Below are 25973 nucleotides of genomic sequence, written 5' to 3'. Positions count from 1 at the left end.
CCTCAGAGGTCAGAAGGAGGTATCAAATCCTGTGGAGCTGGAGTCATAGGTGGTCCTGAGTCCCCTGATGTGGGTGCTGGGGACTGAACTTGGGTCCTCTGGAAGGCCAGTGCATGCTCTTAACCTCTGAGCCAACTCTCCTGCCCCCCGCCAAACCTTCAGCTGCTTTTAACTCATGTTAGCGTTTAAACATAGCTTTAAAAATATTTGGAATTTCAAAGCATGTTACTTTTTTACTTTATATGATTTGGTACACACTGCTACATAAAATGTATTTTTTTATGTTGATCTGATAAGCTGAATAATACATCTTTCAAAGTGTATTTAATCTTCTCATTCCCTCAGAAGGAAGCACTTGGGTTGAGCCTTGGATTTTTGTCTATCATTTTCAAAGGGCTCAGATCAACTTCCCTCTCTTGAAGTGAGGTTTCTCACGTGATATCTGTCCTATGGTAGGTAGCTTATGTCAGAATTGTATTTGTGGGAGTGGGCAGAACTGGTTTAAAATGTAGGTTGTCTAGCCCTGAGTAACACATCTGTTCATTTGAATTCACGGGAACTAGGGTCTGAGAACATCTTTAAGTAACTACTTTTTATGTCTGCTGGGACTTGAGGTTCAGCTTCTTATGGTGGCTTAAGCCACTGAAAGGAGAGGCTAGTTGGGAGAGGTGGCTGGGCGGGGGGGGGGGGGGGGGACAACACACTGGACCCATGGACAATCTGTATGAGGCATAGCTGTCTTTAGTGTTAAGGCAAATCTCTCTCTCTCTCTCTCTCTCTCTCTCTCTCTCTCTCTCTCTCTCACACACACACACACACACACTGAGAGCAAGCAAGCGAAAGACGACCAGGCAGGCTGTATCCATGTTTCCAGTTGGTTGGATGTTTGGACATAAAAATAGCAGCAGAGGACTTGGGTGAAGGCAGACATGGTCTACAGATATAGTGTATATATCTGATATACATACTGTGTATATGCGTGCACACCATCCATCCATATATCCATATCACTGAATGATGAACCATACTTCAACCATGCTGTTCACGTGGCCAACCACTGCATAATCCCATCCCCTTCACAGTTGCTCATGCTGGAGAGATTCCTGTCAGCTAAAGGGTTTGGCCTCAGTCAGCCAACAGTTCACTGGCTTCAAATCCATTGTCATGAGTTAACTGTCCTGACCAGCTGCTGGCCCTGTGAGTCTTTTTGGTTTGGATGGTGGAGATGCACCTTTGAGCCTCTGCTAGGAGTCTCTGCTCTTCCTCCCAGCAGGAACCCGTTTGCCTCTGGCCTCCCTCCCTCACTTCCTCCTTGTGTTTCCTTAGAGGTGGACGCACAGAGACAGGCCTTGCTCTGAAGAGCCTGCACAGAGGGTTCCCGGGAGGCAGACATGGTGCTGTGCCCCAGCTCCTCATCATTGTCACGGATGGCAAGTCCCAGGGGCCCGTGGCTCTGCCTGCTAAGCAGCTGAAAGAGCAGGGCATCGTTGTGTTCGCTGTAGGAGTCCGCTTCCCCAGGTGAGTGTCAGTCCGCATTAGCCCTCACGCAGTGGGGCCAACATGACCAAAAGCCTTCCAGAACCTTCACAGACTCAGCGAGATTGGGGGGCTGAGAGAACCAACTGGTCAACAACAACCTGACTTGTTTTGTGGGTTCTGGTTTGCATTGCACAGCACATCCGAACCTTTGAAAGCACTGGGCTTTTGTGCCTCCTTCTGCCTTTAACTCAAAATCATTGGACAAAATCAAGTCACCACCCTGCTTCCCCATGAGGGGCAGCCACCCCTCTGGTAGGTCAGAGCCATGAGCCTCAGTGCCGCTCGGCTCCACCCTGTCCACCACGCATCTCTCAACCTCTCTCTACTGTCGTCTCAGCCTGGGAAGTTTAGGGTTAGGAGCTGGGGTCATAGGCAGCATGCCAGCTCACAAAGTGACATCTCAGTGTTGGGAGGAGAGGAAGGGGACCATCTCTGCTAGTCCAGTTCTGACCAGTTTGAGTCACTTGTACACCTGGTGCTGGCAGTGGGCAGGGAGTCTCTGAGTCCACTTCCCTCTCCAGGCCCCTCATCCAGATGTTGGGCAAATCTGCCTTCCTGGAAGAGGGGGCCACATGCTCCCATGCTCTCAACCTAAAAAATGAACGTGTACCTCACTAATCCTTGGATTTCTAACTAGGTTCTAGGGGAAATGACTGTGGTTGGGCACCATGTTTACATTCAGAAATGTCTTTTGTTTTATGATTGTGGCTGGCACCTGAATTCCTCCGGCAGCTTTTGAGAAAGCCTGTTTTGGGCCAGAGCAGTGGAGGGGAGACAGGAAGGACACATTCAAGAACCCCTCTTCTTTATGCCAAGGGATAACTGTGTACTGTGTGAAAAGTTTGACCTCTGTGGGTTCAACTAAGAGTGGAGAGTTTGATACCGTGAAGTCGGAAGCCTGGTGACTCTGGTTCTGTTTGAGTTGCAACAGGTGGGGTTCTTCTCTTCCCATCACAGACTTCTGCTCATCTTCCAGTTTTTAAGATATGTGTAACTCTGTGTCAGGACTGGGCACACAGGCATGTCATGGTTCACTTGTGGAGGTCAGGTCTCCCCTTCCACGTGGGTCCCAGGGATCAGACTCAGGTCATCAGTGCCCTCACCTGCTGAGCCTCTCACTGGCTCTTAAGGAAACAAAAATGATTCTCTGTATTATCTCCCCTTCATGACCTAGGGGCATCCCAGATACCATTTTGCCCTGGGCACTGGTGGCAATGCCCTCGGCACTGAGGGGCTCTGGCTGCATCCCCTCCACAGCTGCACATGGCTTTCCTTGGCTGCCCTTGGGGCTTGTGTCGTACCTCAGTGTTTGGCTGGCATTGGCTGTCCTTATTGGTTTTTCTCTTTCTCACCTCAGAAAGCTTTTTCTCATTTGCTTTCTGATTGTTTTAAGCAATTAATATATAACTTAAAAAACAAGAGGAACGTCTGACAAAAGAAAATGCATTAGGAACGTATGTCCCACCCTGTAAAGAAAAGAATTCCCAGAGTTAAAGTTTTGTTTCCTGAAAGCTATGACTTTCAGAAAAGTCAGCTGAATCTCTTAGCACTATGTCTTGAATATGAGCTGATTGGTCTGAGGATGAGGTATTTTAGAAAGGTTGGCCCATTGCTGGGCTTCCTTGAGAACCTCCTGAGTTTACATCTCACCTGGACGATGAGGTTGTTATGAGCTGACCTCTGGGTCAGTGGGATGTGCTGTGGTCCAGGAGTTAGGGAGACAGGATGAGGCAGGGTATGGTATCAGCTGCTGGAATTTTCCCCCAGGTGGGACGAGCTGTTCACCCTGGCCAGTGAGCCAAAGGAGCAGCACGTGCTGTTTGCTGAGCAAGTGGAGGATGCCACCAACGGCCTCCTCAGCACCCTGAGCGCCTCAGCGCTCTGCACCTCTGCTGATCCAGGTAGGACCGGCCAGCCTGCGAGGGAATGGTGTTGAACCTCACAAACTGGGGCATGGATGGAACAGGGCTCCTGAGGCAAGAGCCTCCCGGGGAGGGCTGGTAAGAGAGATGGCAGGCCCTGTCCTGAGGACTGCATTCTGTCTCCCTCTGGCTGACCTTGTCAGTTTCCCAGCTGGAGTCTATGGGGAAAGAGGGGCCTGGGTTTATGGTCAGTTTGGTTGGGCCCTCTCCCCTGTTGGGGAGAAAGAATCAAGTCCACACTCCTTGCTTGGCTGCATGGAGGGACTCAGGGAGGTTTGGGACTTATCTCTCCTGTTGTGGTCCACCCTATAACTAGAGGGACTGTCATTAGAAAGTACTCGTATGCATGCTCCATGTGGAACCCTGGTCGGAGAAAATCCTAAAAGTGCCCCCCTTCACTGCTCTGCACCAGAGAGGCCACGGGTTCTACAGGGAGGGTAGAGTAGGACCCCACAGCAGCAGTCTGGAGAGCGAGGGCAGAGGTGAGCAGTGCCCCTCATCTAACTGGGAGGGGACTGTCTTCTGACACAGATTGCAGGGTGGAAGCTCACCCCTGTGAGCGCAAGACACTGGAGACCATCAGGGAACTGGCTGGCCATGCCCTGTGCTGGAGGGGGTCGAGGCAGGCGGATGCTGTGCTGGCTGTGCGCTGTCCCTTCTACAGGTTTGTCCACATAGTGTGGGGCAGAGACACGGCCCAGGGCCCATCCCATAATTCTGAGGGCTCTAAAACTGCAGGGAGATCAGCACTCTGGGTCCTGGTGCTGGACAGTTTGGAGCAGAAAAGCCGGATACATAGGATGAGGCCAGAGATGGAGCTCTGAGAACCAGGGAGGGCACAGCTACTTGCTGTAGGTTTCTCCCTCTCCTGAACACTTACCCTGGCTTGCCTTGGAGGTGGGGGAGGGGAGCTTGCATTGGAAATAGAAGCCAGGGAGAGTCTAGAGGGGGGGGGGATAGTATTTGTATCTAGACCTGGGGGAGACAGGGATGAGCCACATGCAAGTCTCTGTGGATATAATATTTGCCTCTGTCTCCCGAGTGCTGGGACTAAGGGCACCACCATGCCCAACTACAATGCTAACTTGCAATGTGATGCCTAGTTCATATCTTTTTTGAGGGTAGAGGGATGCACAAAGAAGGAAGTGAGCGTTTAGTGCTGTGATCTCTGAAGCGTTTGGTCATGCCACCACTGTACTTCCTTGTATTGTAGCTGGAAGAGAGTGTTCCAGACACACCCCGGCACCTGCTACAGAACCATCTGTCCAGGTATGTGTGCCTGTTGGACCTACCAGTTCTCTGGGAAGCTGGTTTATGAAGGGACACTGATAGCCCTGAGTGGAGGTGGCCATGGATGAGGTCCAGGGCAAGAGGGATGGGCATTTAGTGGCCAAGGACTGTGTCCTGCTGTCCCAAGTCTTCATCTGCTTGGTGGCATACTGTCACTGAGAATGGACTGGTAGCATTGGAACTACCTGCCTTAGCCAACGCGCTTTTCATCAGTGAGGAACACCTTGAGTAACAAGAAGACACCCCATGGGTCAGTGTGCTGTGTGTCCACCTTCACACCGGGACACCCCATGGGTCAGTGTGCTGTGTGTCCACCTTCACACCGGGACACCCCATGGGTCAGTGTGCTGTGTGTCCACCTTCACACCGGGACATCACACCGGGACACCCCATGGGTCAGTGTGCTGTGTGTCCACCTTCACACCGGGACACCCCATGGGTCAGTGTGCTGTGTGTCCACCTTCACACCAGGACACCCCATATGTGCTGTGTGTCTACCTTCACACCGGGATACCCCATGGGTCAGTGTGCTGTGTGTCTACCTTCACACCGGGACACCCAATGGGTCAGTGTGCTGTGTGTCCACCTTCACACCAGGACACCCCATATGTGCTGTGTGTCCACCTTCACACCGGGACATCACACCGGGACACCCCATGGGTCAGTGTGCTGTGTGTCCACCTTCACACCGGGACACCCCATATGTGCTGTGTGTCTACCTTCACACCGGGACACCCCATGGGTCAGTGTGCTGTGTGTCTACCTTCACACCGGGACATCCCATGGGTCAGTGTGCTGTGTGTCCACCTTCACACCGGGACACCCCATGGGTCAGTGTGCTATGTGTCCACCTTCACACCAGGACACCCCATGGGTCAGTGTGCTGTGTGTCCACCTTCACACCGGGATACCCCATGGGTCAGTGTGCTGTGTGTCCACCTTCACACCGGGACACCCCATGGGTCAGTGTGCTGTGTGTCCACCTTCACACCGGGACACCCCATGGGTCAGTGTGCTGTGTGTCCACCTTCACACCAGGACACCCCATATGTGCTGTGTGTCTACCTTCACACCGGGACACCCCATGGGTCAGTGTGCTGTGTGTCTACCTTCACACCGGGACACCCCATGGGTCAGTGTGCTGTGTGTCCACCTTCACACCGGGACACCCCATGGGTCAGTGTGCTATGTGTCCACCTTCACACCAGGACACCCCATGGGTCAGTGTGCTGTGTGTCCACCTTCACACCGGGATACCCCATGGGTCAGTGTGCTGTGTGTCCACCTTCACACCGGGACACCCCATGGGTCAGTGTGCTGTGTGTCCACCTTCACACCGGGACACCCCATGGGTCAGTGTGCTGTGTGTCCACCTTCACACCGGGACACCCCATGGGTCAGTGTGCTGTGTGTCCACCTTCACACCGGGACACCCCATGGGTCAGTGTGCTGTGTGTCTACCTTCACACCGGGACATCCCATGGGTCAGTGTGCTGTGTGTCCACCTTCACACCAGGACACCCCATATGTGCTGTGTGTCCACCTTCACACCGGGACATCACACCGGGACACCCCATGGGTCAGTGTGCTGTGTGTCCACCTTCACACCGGGATACCCCATGGGTCAGTGTGCTGTGTGTCCACCTTCACACCGGGACACCCCATGGGTCAGTGTGCTGTGTGTCCACCTTCACACCGGGACACCCCATGGGTCAGTGTGCTGTGTGTCTACCTTCACACCAGGACACCCCATATGTGCTGTGTGTCCACCTTCACACCGGGACATCACACCGGGACACCCCATGGGTCAGTGTGCTGTGTGTCCACCTTCACACCGGGACACCCCATATGTGCTGTGTGTCTACCTTCACACCGGGACACCCCATGGGTCAGTGTGCTGTGTGTCCACCTTCACACCGGGACACCCCATATGTGCTGTGTGTCTACCTTCACACCGGGACACCCCATGGGTCAGTGTGCTGTGTGTCCACCTTCACACCGGGACATCCCATGGGTCAGTGTGCTGTGTGTCCACCTTCACACCGGGACACCCCATGGGTCAGTGTGCTGTGTGTCCACCTTCACACCGGGACACCCCATGGGTCAGTGTGCTGTGTGTCCACCTTCACACCGGGACACCCCATGGGTCAGTGTGCTGTGTGTCCACTGGTAACACTGGGAGAAGTACAAGGACAGCGAAGCTCGTGGGGTGAACAAAGGTGCCCACGGATGTGGGCAGCCTGACTGTGGTGTGTTGAAAGCTCACCGCTCTTCTGTGCCAGGAGGTAGAAGCCTTGGGCACCCACAGGTGACTCTTTAACAAAGGAAGGCCATCGGCCCACAGCCATGCTGTTTCTACCTTGATGCTACTGAGATCACATCCTTAGTCCACCCGCCCACCCCGCCACCCCCACACCGGCCCTTTCAGCCTCCTCAGATGATGACAATGTCCTACCGTCATAGCAGGAGCACAGCTATGCAGACTCATCCTGGAGGAGACTCTAATTGTCTTGGGTCTTACCGAGGTCTTCCAACTGTTCCCAGTGCCCCTTCTAGGTATTTGATTCTTTCTTGGCTGTCCTCCTACCAGATGGTGTGGGAGAAAGCCGAGACCACCCTTCAGGCATTGCTCTCCACTCTGTGCTTGTGTTCTTGGCTTCTAATGGGTATTTCTCTAACAGGCCCCTGTGACTCCCAGCCCTGCCAAAACGGAGGTACATGCATTCCAGAAGGTGTGGATAGGTACCACTGCCTCTGCCCGCTGGCATTTGGAGGGGAGGTCAACTGTGGTATGTATGCCTGGGACTCTAAGAATTGACTCCCTGTGGGGAGGTAGGGCCTGGGGTAGCCCTTCTTGTCCCCTACTAGCTGCTGGGAGAAAACAACCCTTAAATTTTCAAGCCACCTTCTTTCCCCATAGCCCACTGTTCTGTCCTACAGTGCAGCCTCACATCCCACGGTTGATCCAGACGGTGACAAGCGGGCAGAGCTATGGAATAGCCACTGCCTAATGTCTGAGCATGTCTGTGGCTTGTTTGATGCCTTCTACAAAAGAGGAATAAGGAGTTCTAGCTTCTTTTGGTTTTGTGGGGAAATTTCTATAAGCCTTAGCTCAGGGAGGCAGGGGATTGGGGGACGGACAGTTAAATAGGGTTATATGTAAGGTGCTCAGCACAGTGCCCAGCACACAGTGAGAACTTAAGTAACTTTTGCAACTGTGCTATTGCCTTCGTCGGTGATCCTTATGGAACAAGTAAATCTCATACCTCAAGCCTACTCAAAATCAGTTCAGGGTACAACTGTACCTGCAAAAAGCAAAACAGGGAAGCTTCTAGAAGAAACATAGGAGCATATTTCCATGATCTTAGAAGCTGACAAGGCTATCTCAGGGCTCAAAGGGCACTAACCACAATGGGGAGGGAAGTTAGAGAATAGATGTGTTTTGTTTTATAAAAAGCAATCGGACTGCGTCCCTTAGCAGAGGCAGGAAGACGCACACCACCTCTGTCCCTTCTGTCTCTCTGTGACCCTTGGACACTTACTCCGGGGTTGCCAGCGTCTTCCTGGGAGGTTCCTTGTGCCTGAAGTGGTATGGAAGCCTCTCCAGTAGGGCTGGTCTGCAAGCTGCGGTGGCCCTACATAACAGTATGTCTCACTATGACCGACAGCCCCGAAGCTGAGCCTGGAATGCCGGATTGACATCCTCTTCCTGCTGGACAGTTCTGCGGGCACCACCCTGGAGGGCTTCCTGCGGGCCAAGGCTTTTGTGAAGCACTTCATGCAAGCTGTGCTGAGTGAGGACTCTCGTGCCCGTGTTGGGGTGGCCAGTTACAGCAGGGACCTGATAGTGGCCGTGCCTGTCGGGGAGTACCAGGATGTGCCAGACCTGGTCAGGAGCCTTGACAGCATCCCCTTCCGTGGCGGCCCAACGCTGACCGGCAGTGCCCTGCTGCAGGTGTCGGAGCATGGCTTTGGAAGTGCCAGCAAGACAGGCCAGGACAGGCCACGCAGAGTTGTGGTTCTGCTCACCGAGTCACACTCCCATGATGAGGTGGCCGGGCTGGCAGATCACGCAAGGGCCCGGGAGCTGCTCCTCCTGGGCGTGGGCAGTGAGATAGTGCAGGCAGAGCTGGAGGAGATAACTGGCAGCTCAAAGAATGTGATCGTCTACACGGACCCTCAGGACCTATTCAGCCAGATCCCGGAGCTGCAGAGGAGGCTGTGCAGCCAGCCACGACCAGGTAGAGTTGCGCATCCTATTCTAGGGCCGGGTTGTCGGCAGGCAGGTTCGTCTTTCTTCTTAGCACCGCTAATCATTCTCTTCTCCAGTGCCTGTGCTGGGGACTAGAATCAGAGTCACGGCTAGTAGAGATAGGGTGTAGCACTCTGTGGGCGCTTCTTGTGAGAACTAGCTAACACAAGGCACAAACACACACACACACAGCATGTCCAAGCGCTCTGCCAATTACAGGTATTACTACTAATTAAACTTGATCATTGTTATTAGTCTTTAGGAGTGCTGAGTCTACCAAGCCTCCTTGAGAACGGCGGCTTTCTGGCCTCTCTGCTGGTAGCTCGTTAAAGAGAAATACATTCTTGGGACACAGGCACACGTACACACGCTTGTTGTTGCACAAACACAGCCAAAGCGAACATTTCCCAAGGTGGTACCTACCCTGTCTCCCTGGCGTGTGCTGTAGTACTTCTGTTTCATTGCTCTCAGGGCTGATTTTGTGAGTAACTGTGAGAGAAAGAATGGCAGCCCCGGGAGTAGGCATGGGCATGCAGGGACTGGGCTAGCACCGGGGACACCAGAGCCGGAACACTCCGTAAGAGCGTGCTTCAGTATGGAGGAAACTGCACAGGGTACTCAGCATCCCAGGCATATTACTGTCCCCAAAGTCCCCACTCCTGTAGCAGTGCTGAGGATTGCTATGCCCCCCCCCCCATTCTGTCCAATCCTATGGCAAAATGATTTGGACTTTATTTTGGTTGCAGATATCCAAAAGAGATGCGCCAGCTGCAGAGGGTCCCTGTGTTCGTTCCCTCACATGAGAATGGATAGTTGTTACAGTTAACAGACCAAGACTGATAAACTGTTACTTAGTACCCTTCTCCTTTGCTCAGTCTCCTCAGCTTTTACCGTAAATCTCTTTGTCCCCTCCCTCATGCCAGCAGTGTCCTCCCCCCAGGACAGCTAGTGGCCCTGTCTCCTCAGGCTCCTGTGATTGTGGCAGTTTCTATATTTTCCTTGTGCCCACTGTGGTTTTTAAGAGCCGATAAATCAGGTCACCAGACCCTCTGACTCCACGTTGAAATGTTCCCAATGGCTATCTGCATCTCTAAGAAAGCTGAGCCGGTTCTGCTAGTTTCCAAGAGCTTCCTGTCTGGCTGTTACAGCCTCCACAGTTCCCACACCCTGGAAGAGTGAGGAAGGTTCCTCCCCGCTTAGAGATACCCACCTGTCAGCTTCAGCTCTCTCCTTCTCCAGAGCCAGCAGGAGCCTCACCTCCCCAGGAACCCCCAAGGCAATCTTGTCCTGCTGCTCCCTCTGGCCCTTTCCCGCTCCCCCTACTGTGCTGTAGACTGTGTGGCACACTCATGTTCTTTTCCCACCCACCTGTCATAGAGGGTGGGTATCAGCCCTCTTAATACACGTAATATTAGAGTCCTGTGTGCGGTAGGCAGCATGTGGCGAAAGGGGACAGGTGAAGTGCAGCCATCGGGGTCTCCAGAAAGACTCCATGTGCTTTCGTAGATCAGGGATGAATGACCTGAGCCAGCAGGTGGTTTGACTTTGCCAGCTTGTGGCTTCCGTGTTGAGGTACAGGTCACCGTGTGTCAGTCAGGGAGAAGAAAAAGATGGGGGAGGAAGGCGGGAGGCAAGCAGCTTCCATTGGCATGTGTTGGAACCGATAGTTTCAAATGTGGAAACCATGCTCCATGTAGACGGTGGCTACGGCACGGCCACCAAGGCTGGAAATGGCACCCGAGTGGCCGCTTGTATTCACGCTTCTATTCTAGAAGAGTGGATACCACATGGCGGTCAGCACGCTGGCTGACCTGGACTCAGGCCAGGACAGACAAGAGACCTCTTCTGCTTGCTCCTGCAGGCTGCCAAGTGCAGTCACTGGACCTGGTGTTCCTGCTGGATGCCTCTGCCTCCGTGGGACCTGAGAACTTCGCGCAGATGCAGGCATTCATCAGGAAATGCACCCTCCGCTTTGATGTGAACCCTGATGTGACACAGGTGGGCCTGGTGGTCTATGGCAGCCAGGTGCAGACAGCCTTTGGACTGGACACCCTTTCCACCCGTGCCGCCGTGTTGCGGGTCATGAGCCAGGCTCCCTACCTAGGGGGTGTGGGGTCTGCTGGCACAGCCCTGCTGCACATCAACGACAAGGTGATGACTGTCCAGAGGGGCGCCCGCCCTGGGGTCCCCAAGGCTGTGGTGATGATCACAGGCGGGAGCGGGGCGGAAGATGCAGCTGTCCCTGCCCAGAAGCTGAGAAGCAATGGCATCTCCGTCTTGGTTGTGAGCGTGGGGGCTGTCGTCAGGGAGGCTGTGCGGAGGCTCGCTGGTCCCCGGGACTCCCTGATCCATGTGGCAGCTTACGCAGACCTACGGTACCATCAGGACGCACTCACTGAGTGGATATGTAGAGGTGAGTGGGAGAAGGGACGCATCTCTTAGAGCTGTCTTGAGCTGGGAATCTGTCTGAGCCGTCACACATGTTATGAGGAAGACAGCTTCCTAGTCCTCATTTACCTTATCTCGGCTTAGCTATTAAATCCTACAGTCCCACAAAGTTCCATAAATATACATCGAAGGGCCCAAGAATCAGTCTCATCAATCACGTGCTCAGCTGTTACGTCAGGACCAAGGGTGTTCATTCAGCTCCATGGCCTTTAAGATTGAACTGTGCTTGCTTAGAATAAGGGGGCCTTTGGATCTGACCCAGGCTTGGGCACACTCCCTTTTGCAGAAGCCAAGCGGCCAGTCAACCTCTGCAAACCCAGCCCATGTATGAATGAAGGCACCTGTGTCATGAAGAACGGCAGTTACCGCTGCAAGTGCCGGGGTGGCTGGGGAGGCCCCCACTGTGAGAACCGTGAGTGGGTTCCTTCTGCGAGTGTGGATGGGGGTGGTCCTACAGACTCAGCGGAAGGCAGGCTGTCCTATTCAGTCATCTGCCCGTTCCCCTAGGAAACATGTGGAAGGGTCTTCCATGTCCCAGACATTCTTTTCTAGGGTCGGAGATGCAGGGTGATGGCCGAGGCGGAAGATCTGCCCCATCGAGCTTCCATTCCAGCGTGCAGTAGAGTGCAGCGGTGGCATTGGAGTGTGGCATTAGGGGGACTCAGGTGCCCTGGAAACAGCATGACAGCAGGGAGGGAAAAGCAGAGCATAGGGACAGTATCGGAGGTGGGACCAGAGACAGGCAGGTGGGTAGACATAGGGACAGTATCGGAGGTGGGACCAGAGACAGGCAGGTGGGTAGACATAGGGACAGTATCGGAGGTGGGACCAGAGACAGGCAGGTGGGTAGACATAGGGACAGTATCGGAGGTGGGACCAGAGACAGGCAGGTGGGTAGACATAGGGACAGTATCGGAGGTGGGACCAGAGACAGGCAGGTGGGTAGACATAGGGACAGTATCGGAGGTGGGACCAGAGACAGGCAGGTGGGTAGACATAGGGACAGTATCGGAGGTGGGACCAGAGACAGGCAGGTGGGTAGACATAGGGACAGTATCGGAGGTGGGACCAGAGACAGGCAGGTGGGTAGACATAGGGACAGTATCGGAGGTGGGACCAGAGACAGGCAGGTGGGTAGACAGTGTGGCAGCCGCTGTCCATTCTTGAGTATCTCCATTTGTTTGGTGACATATGGGAACAGCCTGCTGGGTGGGGGCGAGGTGCTGGAGCCTCAAGAGGAAAGGTGGCATAAGGAGAGCCCAGATAACAGGCCTGGGGACAGCAGCACCCAAGCCTCCTACATCAGGCAGAAATCAAGACAACCCCAAGTTATGGGTTTTCAGCCCTCAGTGCACACTGGCTTCCAACGGCCAAGGAGGAGGCGTGGGTGGTGGGATGGAGGTCTGACCGGGCATCTTTCACTCAGGGGATTGAGTTGTGGAGTGAAAAGGACATGAAGTAGCCACTGGCTGAGGGGAAGACTCAAGCACCCTCAAAATTCACTTTCTTTCCCAGGTATCTTGAGAGGCGATGCTCCCATGGCAGAGCCCACAGGAAGACAGCAGCCAACCCCCTCCCAGCAAGCTCCCGGGCATCTCAGAATCTGAAAGACACTGTCTAAGGCCCAGTGTACCTCCTGGGGTCCTGGAACAGCTGCTTCCAGCTCTAAGCAGTGCTGTCCTGCCCCCAAGCCTCTGCCACAGAGAACTGTGCTGCTTGGGACGTTGGAAACTCCTAACGTGTCAGTATTTATGTCCTGTATCTGCTGGTCACTTTTCTAGAGGATAAGAAAGAGGTCAGGGGAATTTGATGGCCTGTTTGGGGGTCATTTTGACCATCGCAAATGCTAGACAGAATTCTGAAAAGGTTGCAGTGCCCAGAGGAAGGCGTCCGACAGAGTATACCATGCAGCAATGGTGTTGACACAAAATGTGGGCTTCTCCATTTTCCAAAGATAGCTCATGGATTTAGCTTGAAAAAGGATTTTGTGGCATTTGTGACTTTTTCTGGTGATCAGATCTGCATGTGGGAAAGACATTAGGAAGGTCTCAGACAGCAATCTGACCAACTAACCAGTCTGAGTATACAGAGGGGGCATAGTGTACAGACAGCTCTGGTCTCCATGTGTGGTTGGCCTGGGTGCTACGCAGGAAGACCTCCAGGGGGTTTCCTTTCAGAGATTATTAGAGAGGTGAGTGGTATGGGGGTCCTCTTTTTAGTGAATGAAGGGCAGACTTCACAAACTCGGTCAGCCATTAAGGAGTGAAGGGGTAACGAGGAGGTTCTCTTTGAAAGCTTATTGGATTGCTTTGTCTTACATGCTTCTCCCACTCAGTCTGTTGAGGAGCTTTTCACGAGAAATCAGCCATTGGTGTATCCGCAGTAATTGTATCTGTGTGGCCAAGAGGACTCTTTGAGCACCTAACTCTGCAGCGCTAATGTGTGTTCCTCCCCTGCTTGCGTGTGCTGTTGGGAGCTGGGCTGTCGGCAGCAGCACGGAGAGCTCTGAAGCTGCAGACAGCCTTTGAGAAGCATGGGTAATGTCATGATGGGACACGTATGACGTATGTTCCCACTATGAGAGGTCCCCACCATTACAGGTGTAGAGAACCTTGTCGGGGTTCTGTGCGCCAAGTCTGTCTGGCCGAGACGCTACTTCTCTCTCCACATTTAGACTGCGGATACGGACAGTTCCATATTGTTACATTTCAATCATTGAACCGATCTTCTGGCTCCTTGGATAAGGTCTGGTTTGCAGTATGTAGACATTTTTCTATCGGAGCAGTGCTAACTTTCATCCTGTTGCATCCATGATCTTTTCCGCAGTGTCTGTATTTAAGGCTTCTCTGTCCATTCCGCTTTTCCGTCTGCTTCGGTAGCAAGGTTCAAGGAGTCAGAATTTTGTCTTGTTGATTTTTAAGTAGAAAATAAATACATTTATGCTCTAAATTTCCTTAATCATTGCATAGGCAGCCTTTTACATATTGGTATGTTTCTTCTCCCCAAGAGTTTCCTGTTTAACATCCAGAGGTTTGGTTTCCAATTGTATGCATGACATTAGCTTCCTGAGGCATTTCCTGTGTATTTGGTACCTTATCAATTATACAGTAATTAACTCAGCACTTGATTAAGGATCCTTATTGCTAGGCTACCCCTTGTGGCTCGGCCAGTTTTTACAGTTTATATTTAAATTCATTGTGTAAATAATCAAGACTTTTGCCCCGGGTCATGCCATGAAATACAAGGGAAACCCAAAATACAATGAACATTTTATTTAAAAAATCTAACTCACCACTTGGTAAAGGTCACCAAGTGTTTATTTCACAGGAAATAAATGCCCTGGGATTAGAAAGACATTATGCATAAAAAATATTTAGCCTTCAGAAACCAGTGTTCGATAGCTGATTCTGAATGCCCAGAAATGGGGTTGATGAAATGTTTCAACCTGTGTTAATGCCAGCACAGAGACGGAGCACAAAAGGACAGCACTGGCTGCTCACCACTCTGTCCTGCAAGGGGACCAGACATTAAAAACATCTTTAAAGTGGAATGAAGAGGCGATTAACTAACTTTTCTTAAAAATGGCCTGGCCACAGGACGGAGTCTGTAAACACAGGGAGTTTCCCCTATCCAATACAGCATTGTTTAAGAGTTTGTCTTTTAAAGGCAGTTGAATCAGGAAAGTCCTTGGTGGAATCAGTGCCTTAGCTTGGTCCCAAATGTGTCCCTGCTACTGGTCTCCAGAGTTCACGCCTTTGGTGGCCAATGCTCTTTAAGATTACCCCTAACACTGCCAAATGCAGGATTAAAGATAAGGGGTCAGCAGTTTACATTTTTATGTCACCAAAGCCACATGGCCATTTTTTCCACCACTTAAAAATCTTGATAAAACAACAGATTGATGAATAAAATCTTTTTTAAAAAAAGAAAAGGTGCAATGTCTCACTGATGGCCAATAGACTTAGGTCTCCAAAGAAGTTGCTGCCGCCGCCGTATTCCCTTTGTCCTGGAAAGGGGACAATGCCTCCTTCAGGCCACCTCATTCCTTGCTTTTCTTCTGCACAGACTCACCCTTCCTCAGAGGGACTGTTTGTCGATGACTTGATGGAAGCAGGATTGTCACCAAGGTCCACACTGACACAGACTCTTTAGGTGGTTCATTTGTGTTTCCTAACTGGCTCCTTTCTTCTCCCATTCCTGCAGTACCAAACGTAAGCACCCAATAAAGAAAGTTAGCCTCTGTAGCCACCCTTATATATGTAGAAAAGGTAAGAAAACTATAAGTGCAAAAGCAGTTACAAGAACAGCTAGCCTCATCTCTGCGTGGGCAGCTCTGGAGAGTTTGTGGCTGTGGGTCACGCAAATGCTGTGATTGATTACTGATGCCTGCATGGTAAGGGGGCGGAGCTCATTCAATTAGATGGATTTAATAGTTCACCATTGGTGTGGGTGTCTATCTCACCAAGTACACAGGACAGGAACAAGGAGCACGCTGGGTTCGTCAAAGCCAAGGCAGCTCTAAGCACGCTTCTTCTTATACACATGAGTTAAGAATAATGCTTCTTGCTTAGTCCTTGGGCAAGAAGCCATGACATGGGATCTTGAGCCTTTTATCGCTAGCCTCTTTGGTTTTGATGGTAGACACCCTTTGGATTAAAAGCATTTCAGTTGCAGCCTGCCCTGGAATCTACTCCTGAGTGGAGGGGATGGCCCCAGGCTCATTGGGAGAACACTCGAATTAAGTACCTCACTGGTTAATCAGTGCCAAAGACTGAGCCATGGCGTTTTTTTTCTGAGAGCACACCTCTCATGCAGAACTAATGCCAAAAGCCCATGCAGTGTTCCATCTCCTGCCAAGAGGCCCTGGGGGCAGGCATGGGGGCAGGACTCACCTTGGCTTTCTGTAGGACGGTGCCTTTGCCTGTGACCATGATGGAAAGAGGCCTGTTCTTGAGCACGGAGGCAGAGTTGACTGGGGTAGAGTCTGGGGTCTGGGTGGGGGTGGGGGCGGCAGCTTTGGGTTGTGCCTGAGGAGGAGAACAAGGGCTGGGTCAATAGGTTTACATACAAAAAGCCCGTCTCTCCCACCTGTGTGCAGGAGCCCCGCATACAGCTCAGAGGAGCCGCAGTGCCCGGCACTCACGCGAGGGCTCATGTTGTCCAGGTGGGTGGTATCCACAGCTGTGCCCAGTGTCACGGGTCCAGCCTCGGCCTTCTTCAGGTTGTCCTTCACCTCCATGATGTTGAGCTCAAGGTCCACAAGCCTGCTCTCCTCGATCCGGCACTCCTCATCCACTCTCTTCAGCTTCTGCTCCAGGTTGGCCAGGACTCCCTTATCTGCAGAGAGAATGAAACTTGCTGCAGAAGCCAGTATTTCAGCCAAGGCCGGGGAGCCACGCTGCACAGAGGCAGGGTTTGCATGCACCCCTTCATGTGGACCACATGTCTGCATGGAACACAGAAAGGTGGGAATGGGCCTTTCAGTGGGCAGTGAACAGCCTTCTAGCTGGGATCTGAGTTATCGGTTCTCACAGGCTGGAGGGCAGAGGGGGAGCTCTGTTCCCACAAGCAAACCTGAATCTGAGCCCAACTCCATGCTGGTGATCCTCACACTCAGTTCTGGCCTGAAGCAACTTTTCCAATGGCCCTTGGAGGGCAACTGGGACATTCTGCCCTGGCCCATACTGTTGCCTCTATCCCCTGGTGCTTGCAGCTTCCCAAGGCCAGACTGGTCCCCAACCTTGGGATCCCCTTGTCCTGGAGTTAAATGATTACCTGCTAGAGCAAGTTGAGAGCGTCACTTATGTTCAGCCCAGGGCTCCAGCACCACTTAACAACCACGAGAAACCTGCCCCGCTATTCTTAAGCTTTATGAGCAGCCCTGGGTGGATGGCATGGCAAACAGTAACAGAAGCTCCGTATTAGAAAAATACAGAGGAAAATTAGCTAGTGTTCGTGATGGGTGGCATTCTGAATTTGCACATAGATATCATTTATAGCCAACATCAATGCTTTGAAATCACTTTCTTATCTGTGACTACGAGATCAAAGAGTTTATTTGCCAGGAGAATAAACAATAGATGTGTCTTTTCCCTATCTGGAATAGCTATGTCAGAGAGCCAGGGAAGCCTAGACCCCTCCCTTCACAGCCCAGCTCGCTGTATTTAGGGGGTTTCAAGGACTGCTATGGGTGAGCCTCTGTCACCTCATGTCCCAGCCTTCCACTGTGAGCTGCTGATATACATGAGACTGGATCTCGGTCACTAATTTGACCAGATTGAGTGACACCCAGGAGAGCAGTAAAGCATGCCTGTGATGTCTGTGGGGTCGTTCCCAGAGCTGAGCTCCCGAGGGCTTTTAACCAAGCAGTGGTTGAATCTGGTGGTAGATGGGAGGATGGTAGACCTGTGGGAGGAGGAGCCTTGTTTGGGACAGTAGGTTCTCAGGACATGACTCTGAGAGCTGTCTTTTGACTCTGCTCTACCAGAGCTCCTTCAGCCTCTAAGTTGTTTCAGATATTACATCACAGCAATAAAAACCCGCCACAGGATATCTAAGAGTGCAAATCCCTAGAAACAAAAGGTCTCACTGAGATGGAAGGAAACAAAGTATCTGCTTACAGATTCAGGCTTTCTTTGGGGCTGGTGAGCTGCTGTGGTCTGAATGAGGATGGCACCCACTGGTTCATACACTGAATGTTTGGTCCCCAGCAGGGGGAAACTGATTATCAAAGCATTAGGAGGTGTGGCCTTGCTGGAGGGGGTGTGTCACTTTCAAAAACCCATGCCATTCCTGGTTAGCGCTCTCTCAACCGTGTGGTCCTTACGTGTGAGCTACTGATCCAGTGCCATGCCTGCATGCTGTCCTAAGTCCCACCATGACAGTCATGGGCTCAACCCCTCTGGAACCATGAGCCCCACAATACATGCTTTCTTTTATAAGCTGCTGCCATGGCAATGGGAAAGTCACCAATATGGCTGCTAACTGAAGCGCTCTTTTGTGTACTTTAAATGGGGTCACCGCTGGACAAGTGGGTTCTGTCTTGACAACTGAAAAGCAGAGCGACTGTCCCCAAGACCTTCCTTCAGCTATCATGCCGCAAGCTTCCCAGGAACTGCTGAGGGCTGCAGACCCCGGCCCCTTGGCTTTCTTTGCCTGCCTCAGCCCTTTGCCTGCACCTGTGCCTGCAGCTGCTCTGAGCACGAGACCCTGATGGCAGGGGAGTGGGTTCTGGTGGGCCTGTGACTGAAATATCCTGAGAGCTGGGGTGTGGCCAGAGCCCTATAAGCTGCCGCTGAGCACAATAAAGTTGGCATTCTTGTATCGAGGAGTCCCCATGTCTCTGTGTGCATGTTTTTAAGTCTCCAACCTAGTTCCCAGCTGGCATATCCCACCATACCCCAGGGTAGTGCAGGCACTACAAGGAACCTGTCATATTTGTCCCCAAACCTGCTAAGCCAGTTGTGCTTAGAACCTGGCTAGCACAACTCTGTGATTTAAATATCCAGTGAGATCCAGGTCAAGTAACTCAAAGGCCTCAGAGGTGGGTTGCTAGGAAACCTCCCTTGGATGATGTGAGACCTCGGAGAATCACCTAGAAGGCCTCAGAATTCTTTGAGTGTCTTGATTTTATGCACTTAAAACAGCAGCCTGGAGATTATAGTGCACTGCAGGTGTGGTTAACGTAAGGATGACTTCGGACATCAGGTCTCAAACCCAGGTGCAGATCCATCCTGGGAACAGCCTAACTACCTGCTGGTGCTGTGGACCCTGGTCCGGGGATCTGGGCAGAGACTGCCTCAGACAGAACCAGCGGCCTTTCCAAGAGTGAGGCGACTGGGGGGGGGGGTCCAGAAGTCAGACGGACAAATCCCGGTCCTTCCCTCTCAAAGCCCGTGTTCCACCCTGGCCCTCAACCCAGAGCTCCTACCTGTGCACCTCAGCAGCATCTCTTTGAGTTCCCGCTTGTCTCTGCGGAGCTGAGCCAGGTGCCCCCGGATCTCCTCCTTCTTCCTCTCCAGCCTCTCCTTCTCCTCCGTGTACCGCTTCACCTCGGCCTCGGTCCGGTTCTTCCCAAGTTTGATCTCTACAGACCCAGAGAGGGAAAGGCTGGTACCAGCAGGAATGGCTGAGGGCTGGACCTAAGCTCACTTCCTAGACTTAGAACCTAGGGCGTGGCAGAACACCCCTGCTGAGCCAGCCCAGCAGGGATGGGGTTGGTCCCTCAGTTTTATTTTCCTGTGTTCTGGGGCAGGTTCCTTCACCTCTTTTAACCTGTCTCCTCACACAAAAGAGAGGGACTCAGACTAACTTCATTTTAGACTAATGTCCTGACTAAAAGTCTGAGCCTGGTCCATGTACCTGCACTGGTCACCCTCAGCTTGTCCTTCACAGGCGGGCTGGCACTGGTGGGGGCAGAAACCACGGTGTCCGGGCAGTTGCCTGGGAAGGAGATTCTCTGCTGCTCGGCCTGCAGTTTGACTGTGGGGATTCTCAAGGCAGGCTCCAAGGGTTCCGAGGACTCCTGACTCTCCAGCGGCCTCTGTACCAGGAGAAATCACACTCCATGACCATAGGGCATGGCGAGGTGGCTGGGCACCTAGAGGTGGAGGGGCTTGTACCTGCTGCTCCTCCAGGCTTTCTGGAGACCCTGTGTGGGGCTCGTCTGGGGCGAGGCCAGGGTCTGGGTCTACTGTGAGGGTCTCAGCTAGATCGTCCAACTGTGGCAATGCTGGGAGCGAGGCCTCTGCCTGTCCCTCACTGGGGCCGTGCAGGAAGGATTTGACAGGAGTGAGATCCAGGTACACTCGGTCGAGCTCACTCTCACTGCTAGCGTCTACAGCAGGGGCAGCCTCCTCAGCAGGCTCTACCTATGGGAAAAAGTCAGGTAGTGTTTTATTGCTTCATTCCCTTGGCTGTAGGGGACCTGGTCTGGGGTCTCCTGTCCCCTCCCATGCTGGAGTTTCTGGGTAGCCCCTTCCCTTCCGAGGGAACCCTCTGTGGAGTCCTAGGTGGGATGGCAGAGTCCAGAAGCAGAAGACCCCGGACGCAGCACTCTGTAAAGGAGAAAGTATCAAGGTCTTTCTATGAGGCTGGGGGGGGGGGCGCAGGATTGAGGGAGGCGAAGCTGCCAACCACTCTGCTTCGTTCCAGAAACAGGCCCCTGCCGCTGGCATGCTCAGCCCGCCTCAGTTACCGATGTGGCCCTTGAAGGCTAATGGTGTCACCGCTCCTATCCCGCACCGCCATCGACTCTACTTCAGCACTGACCAGAGCGAATAACCGGGTGTTTAATCTAGATAGGTCTCCAGGTTAGACCCACAACCCCTTGCACAAAAGATGAGGGGTCTGCGTTGGTGGCCCTTTGGTGACCTGGGGGCTGCTCATCTTGGGGACAATCTGACCCTCTGTGACAGAGTTTTGGCAGAAGGACCCGACAGTCCATGCCACCACCACCCAAGTGCTTACCACCGTCATTGACTCCGACATGACGTCATCGTACAGCTCCTCTGGGCAGTCCCGACTGGGCAGGCCGTCAATGTATGTGTTGGGTTCTGAGAACTTTCTCTGCATCAGTCTGGAAGACATATATGGGTACATGAAGCTTCCAGGACCCTGCAGGATCCCACCAGCATCAAAGAATGCAAACAAAAGCCCCTGGCTACACAGAGCTCTGAGTTAAGTTGTTCCCCCACCCCCAAGAGTCCTCTTCTAGCTGTTGTTCCAGAACTCCAAGTCCCTCCTCAGATGCCTACGGTCATCTTCTTCTGGCCCTTCCCTTTTATACGTTCATCCTAGCACCAGCCACAAGATCTCAGCACATCTCATTTGTGCACTTGGGGCAGCTCAGACAAAATGCCTCTCCGTTTTGTATGTTAGGGAACAAGCCTGTTCCAGTGGCCAACCTGGCTTCTGTTAATATTGACCAAGATACACCTTCCTGAGCCCGTAGGCCCTCGTGTAAAACAGAAGTGCCTGCCTCGCCCTGCATATCCCAGAATGCACTGCAGACCCAGTGAAGAGTCCAGAGGAAGGGAAAAGGGTGTCAGGGAAGTCACCTAATCTGTCTTTGGGAGCTGGAGAGTGTCTAAACAGGGCTGTGTCACGCAGCTCCTCTGTGGTTAGTTCTCATCTGGGTCTCTGGGCATGCAGCTCCCCTGTGGCTAGCTCTCATTTGGGTCTCCCTGGGCTTCCTTCTTTGTACCTCCCTATGCAGGACCAAGCAGGACCCATCTGACTCTGCGCTCTCAGTGGCCACACTGCCCCAGCTGCCCACCAGGTCTAGAAGCAAGGCTGGACAGGAAGACGTGCAAGGAAAGGCCTCTTCTTACTCACAAGAGAGAGGTTTTGGCCGCACTCACAATACAGGAAACCCTTTCTGCGTCCACATAGTCATAGGTGAACTCCTCTGGGTCTGTCTTGGAGCCTGATTCTGAGAGCAGGAGGCCTAGCCAGTGGCCCATCTCCTCTGAGGACTTGGCCTAGAAGAACACTGAGAGTCATGACTGCCGTCCTAGCCAGTCCCACCCCTAGGCCAGAACAGCTCACTCCCATCCCTACCAACAAGCACAAAACAGCCTGTGTAGGGCACCCCAGTTTTACCAGCACACTGTATCCCCAAGTGAACCCAAAGAGCATTTCCTGGTAGTGAGTGCCACAGTGCTACCCAGTGACATCCCAGACATCAGTGGGGAGCACCGCGTGTAATCTCTAGACACGTGTTTCTAGATGCCAATACTACATTCCGGGGTAAGACCATGAAAGATAATCAAGAGTTGTCATCTGCTAGTCGTTGCTAAAATCCTTGGTTATGGAATGACTGTACACATTGTAGGTTGACCCTTTACTTCATGGGCAGTCACTGTCCCTTTTATTGTCTTAACCCATGCTTGCAAGAAGGAGACACTTCCTAAGAAATAACAACATTCAGTTTTGTTTTGGTTTATGACATTAATAATGTCAAGGAATGAAAAATAACCTAATCCAAGAGACATATTAATTTACCAACTCAACCCCAGCCAGTCTGCTGTGTGTCCTTCTAGGGGACAACACTTGCTAATCAACTGCAGACAGGGACATTTCTATTCAAATGTCAGTATTGTTTCTATAAAAGCCACAGGCTACCTCTCTGGCATCATGCCACATGTCCCACCACCCCTCTAGAGACGGAGTTAGAACCCAAGCTTGAACTTTGGTTGGTGTGATGTTCACTGTCTGTTGAGTGGATATGGAAGGACCCATGAGACGCACTTCTGGGCATGTGTGTGAGGAAGTGCCACAAGGTTTAAATGAAGGGGGAAACACCCTGCACATGGATAGCACATTCATGGACTGGGGTCCAGCACTGGATAAAAAGGAGATGCAGCTGAGCGCCAGCATTCGCCTGTCTCCTGGCTGTGGATGCTGTGACCAGTCACTTCACACCTCTGCTGTCATGCTGCCCGCAGGACGCCATGAGTCAAATCAGTTTCTCCTCTAAATTTTCCATTAGCATTTGTTCACAGCCACAAGGAAAGGAAGACAATTAGTTTCTTTCCCATTTATTTCCTGTTGGATTTCTCAATACTGCCTTTTAAAGGTATCTCCTAGGTCACCGTCCCCACACTGGCAGGTGCAGAGACTTCCTGGTGGTCTAGGGCACTGTCCACACACTGGCAGGTGCAGAGACTTCCTGGTGGTCTAGGGCACTGTCCACACACTGGCGGGTACAGAGACTTTCTGGTGGTCTAGGTCACTATCCCCACACTGGCAGGTGCAGAGACTTCCTGGTGGTCTAGGGCACTGTCCCCACACTGGCGGGTACAGAGACTTCCTGGGGGTCTAGGTCACAGGTCACTGTCCCCACACTGGGCAGGTGCAGTGACTTCCTTGTGGTCTAGGTCACAGGTCACTGTTCCCACACTGGGTAGGTGTAGTGACTTTCTGGTGGTCTAGGTCACTATCCCCACACTGGCAGGTACAGAGACTTCCTGGGGGTCTAGGTCACAGGTCACTGTCCCCACACTGGGCAGGTCAGCAGCTTCCTGGTGGTCTTATTTTTGTCACTTCTTGTCCCTTTTCCATCTACACATCCCCCAAACAGTAGGTTCTTAACATCAATTTGGATCATGTCATCTCTTCTGAACCCCTCCAAGGGCTTCCAAGCTCTTAGGATACAAGCTCTATTCTTTCCCCAGCCTCGTGCTATGTCAAGCGAACATTCAATGAAGCTATTATCCTTCCTTTAATCATAACTAGACAACTAACTGTGTAATTATCCAAATGTCCCCACACTACCAAACGAGAAAATAAGTTCTGAGGCCAGAGGCCAGTTTTGTGTCATCCACGGAGGCTAGTGGGTAAACGAGCGGGTGAAGGTGTCTCTGTGCAGCCGGGTTGGTGTAGACGTTTCAGCCACCAGAGGGCAGCATTGAAGCAGATTTTGAAAGACCCCTGGCTCAAGGGCTAAGCGGATGGGAGTTAATGGGCAAGTGCTTACTTGTGAGCAAGAAACTTGGCCCCGCCTGCGGGCTCCTTGCGAGCTTGCATTATGTCATCTCTTGTTTTTGTAGCTGTACCAGGGCAGGAACCCAAGGGCAGGGAGAGACCAAAGTGTAACTGTATCACAGAGCAAAGTCCTGATCCCAGATAAATCCCGACAGCCCTTGTTTTTGTGTACCTCTGGGTTCTGGTTGGCGTTTCATTTGTATTTTAATAAATAAAGCTTGCCTTAGGATCAAAATAGTAAAACAGCCACACTTCCAGCCTTACAGACCAGGCAGCAGTAACACACACCTTTAATCCCAGTGGCCTCAGTAGCTTGCCATAGAAGCCAGGTGGTGCATGCCCTTAATTACAGAACTAGAGAGGATTACAAAACAGGAGGAGACGGCCCTCAGTCTCCGTCCCATTCTGAGATTCTTGGAGGCAGGATCGCCATTTCAGACTGAGGTAGAGGCAAGAGCCAGTGATTCGCTGTTTTGCTTTTCTGACCTTTAGGTAGAATCCCAATTTCTGTCTGAGTTCTTATTAATCGTGCTATAGGCATGCAAAGTAAACATCACTCCTTTGACTGTCAGAAGCCTCTCTGGCATCTGTAGGAGCTAAAAGTACCCCCTCATTGCCCTAAGTGCAGGAAGCCGCCCATGGTCCCAACCCTGTAGCAAAGCCACCTACCCTGAGGTCTGAACAAGAATGGACATTTAAAAAATGCAAACAACGGCAGGTATGGAGGTAAATATAACATGAAGCCACACTGATTCTGTCTCAGTGGGATCACGATCCTCAGTGCGCCCGCTGACAGCTGAGACTGCCCACCCTTGGCTGTCCTTCCTGCCGGCCCCACACCCAGTGTACCTCAAGCTTGGCCAGCTCCTCGCCGTTGTGGAGGATGCGGAAGGAGTACAAGTGGTCGGGGCAGGGGTCTGGAACCACTTCACAGCCCACCAAACTGAGGGGCTGCTGGGCAGCCTTGTTCCGGTTCCGGTCCTGGTAGAAGTGCAGGTGGCTGTCTCTAACGAAGCACCAACGTGACTTCCACTGGCTGTTGACCAGTACATTTAGGTAGCCTGCAGGAGGAGACGTAGATGATAGGAGGATGAGGCCGCCGGAGGGGACACAGTGAAAGAGGACAAGTCCTCCAGCAAGGGCTGTGGCTGCAAGGGTGGTGTGGGAGGTCCTTCTGTCTATGGGTTGCTTTTAATGAATAAAGAAACTGCCGTGGCCTGTTGATAGGGCAGAACTTAGGTAGGCAGAGAAAACTGGACTGCATGCTGGGAGAAGGAAGGTGGAAAGAGAGATGCCATGGAGCCACCAGAGACAGACACTGGGAATTTTACCCGGTAAGCCACTGTCATGTGGCGATATACAGATTAATAGAGATGGGTTAATTAATATGTAAGAGTTAGCTTGTAAGAAGCTAGAGCTAATGGGCCAAGTAGTGATTTAAATAATACAGTTTCTGTGTGGTTATTTTGGTTCTGGGTGGCTGGGACGAATAAGCAGCCTCCTTCCAACACAGGGGGATCTAGAAAAACCACAGTGTCTAGGGAAAGGCACTGTCATCAGGCCTCTTTGAAGGTCACCAGTCTCAGAACCTGTCGTGTCATCCTTGAGGCTGTGAATCTCAGACTACCTTGTTTTCTTCCTTTGGGTAACTAGGCCTACAGAGGCAAGGCAATACAGCTAGCTTTGTTCTTGGCACAAGTATGGCCAGAGGAATGTGAGATTTGTCCTCCATAGTAGGACTGGTGAGTACCTGTGGAGGATGAAGGCTCCCCCACAAGAACTCATCTCCAGGGGTCTGTGTTTCAGCAGGAAAACCTACTTCCCGTACTCAAGCCAAACCTCCTTGGTTGCAGAGTCTGCTGTTGCCTCTGTCTTCCCAGCTTCCCGGATATGTGCTCCAGACTCAGCCCACAGTGTCTGGCCGTTCTCTTTCCTCCTGAGCAGGTGCGTCCACTCTTCTTTAGCCCTGACTCAGTCTACCTTCAGTTAGAAAGTCTAACGTCTAGTGCAGCAAAATTCAGCTTCCATGCTGACCT

At 52.2% G+C, this 25973-nt stretch overlaps 2 protein-coding genes across 4 annotated transcripts in view; one reads left to right on the top strand and one right to left on the bottom strand.

The window, feature by feature from the left end:
* Vwa2 (von Willebrand factor A domain containing 2) overlaps positions 1–14849 on the top strand; it is a 41691-nt gene extending 26842 nt beyond the window's left edge. For both annotated transcript variants that reach the window (XM_041661751.1, XM_041661752.1), the window contains exons 6-14: positions 1327–1518; positions 3307–3440; positions 3993–4125; positions 4675–4730; positions 7433–7540; positions 8420–8992; positions 10865–11416; positions 11738–11863; positions 12967–14849. In XM_041661751.1, the coding sequence (XP_041517685.1) occupies positions 1327–1518; positions 3307–3440; positions 3993–4125; positions 4675–4730; positions 7433–7540; positions 8420–8992; positions 10865–11416; positions 11738–11863; positions 12967–13058 (1966 nt within the window). In that variant the 3' untranslated portion in view covers positions 13059–14849. The remainder of the gene's footprint in view (positions 1–1326; positions 1519–3306; positions 3441–3992; positions 4126–4674; positions 4731–7432; positions 7541–8419; positions 8993–10864; positions 11417–11737; positions 11864–12966) is intronic.
* Positions 14715–25973, bottom strand: part of Afap1l2 (actin filament associated protein 1 like 2) — a 103931-nt gene continuing 92672 nt past the window's right edge. For both annotated transcript variants that reach the window (XM_041661749.1, XM_041661750.1), the window contains 9 exons: positions 24787–24998; positions 21787–21932; positions 20920–21028; positions 20073–20321; positions 19813–19993; positions 19382–19537; positions 16595–16788; positions 16344–16478; positions 14715–15648 (listed from right to left, as the gene is read on the bottom strand). In XM_041661749.1, the coding sequence (XP_041517683.1) occupies positions 15622–15648; positions 16344–16478; positions 16595–16788; positions 19382–19537; positions 19813–19993; positions 20073–20321; positions 20920–21028; positions 21787–21932; positions 24787–24998 (1409 nt within the window). In that variant the 3' untranslated portion in view covers positions 14715–15621. The remainder of the gene's footprint in view (positions 15649–16343; positions 16479–16594; positions 16789–19381; positions 19538–19812; positions 19994–20072; positions 20322–20919; positions 21029–21786; positions 21933–24786; positions 24999–25973) is intronic.

The sequence above is a fragment of the Microtus oregoni genome, unplaced genomic scaffold (assembly GCF_018167655.1).
Source record: "Microtus oregoni isolate MIOR12 unplaced genomic scaffold, Mior012 000012F_ref0000307, whole genome shotgun sequence".
Taxonomy (NCBI): domain Eukaryota; kingdom Metazoa; phylum Chordata; class Mammalia; order Rodentia; family Cricetidae; genus Microtus; species Microtus oregoni.
The sequence above is the reverse complement of the archived record's forward strand: the minus strand, read 5'-3'. Positions and strand labels throughout refer to the sequence as shown.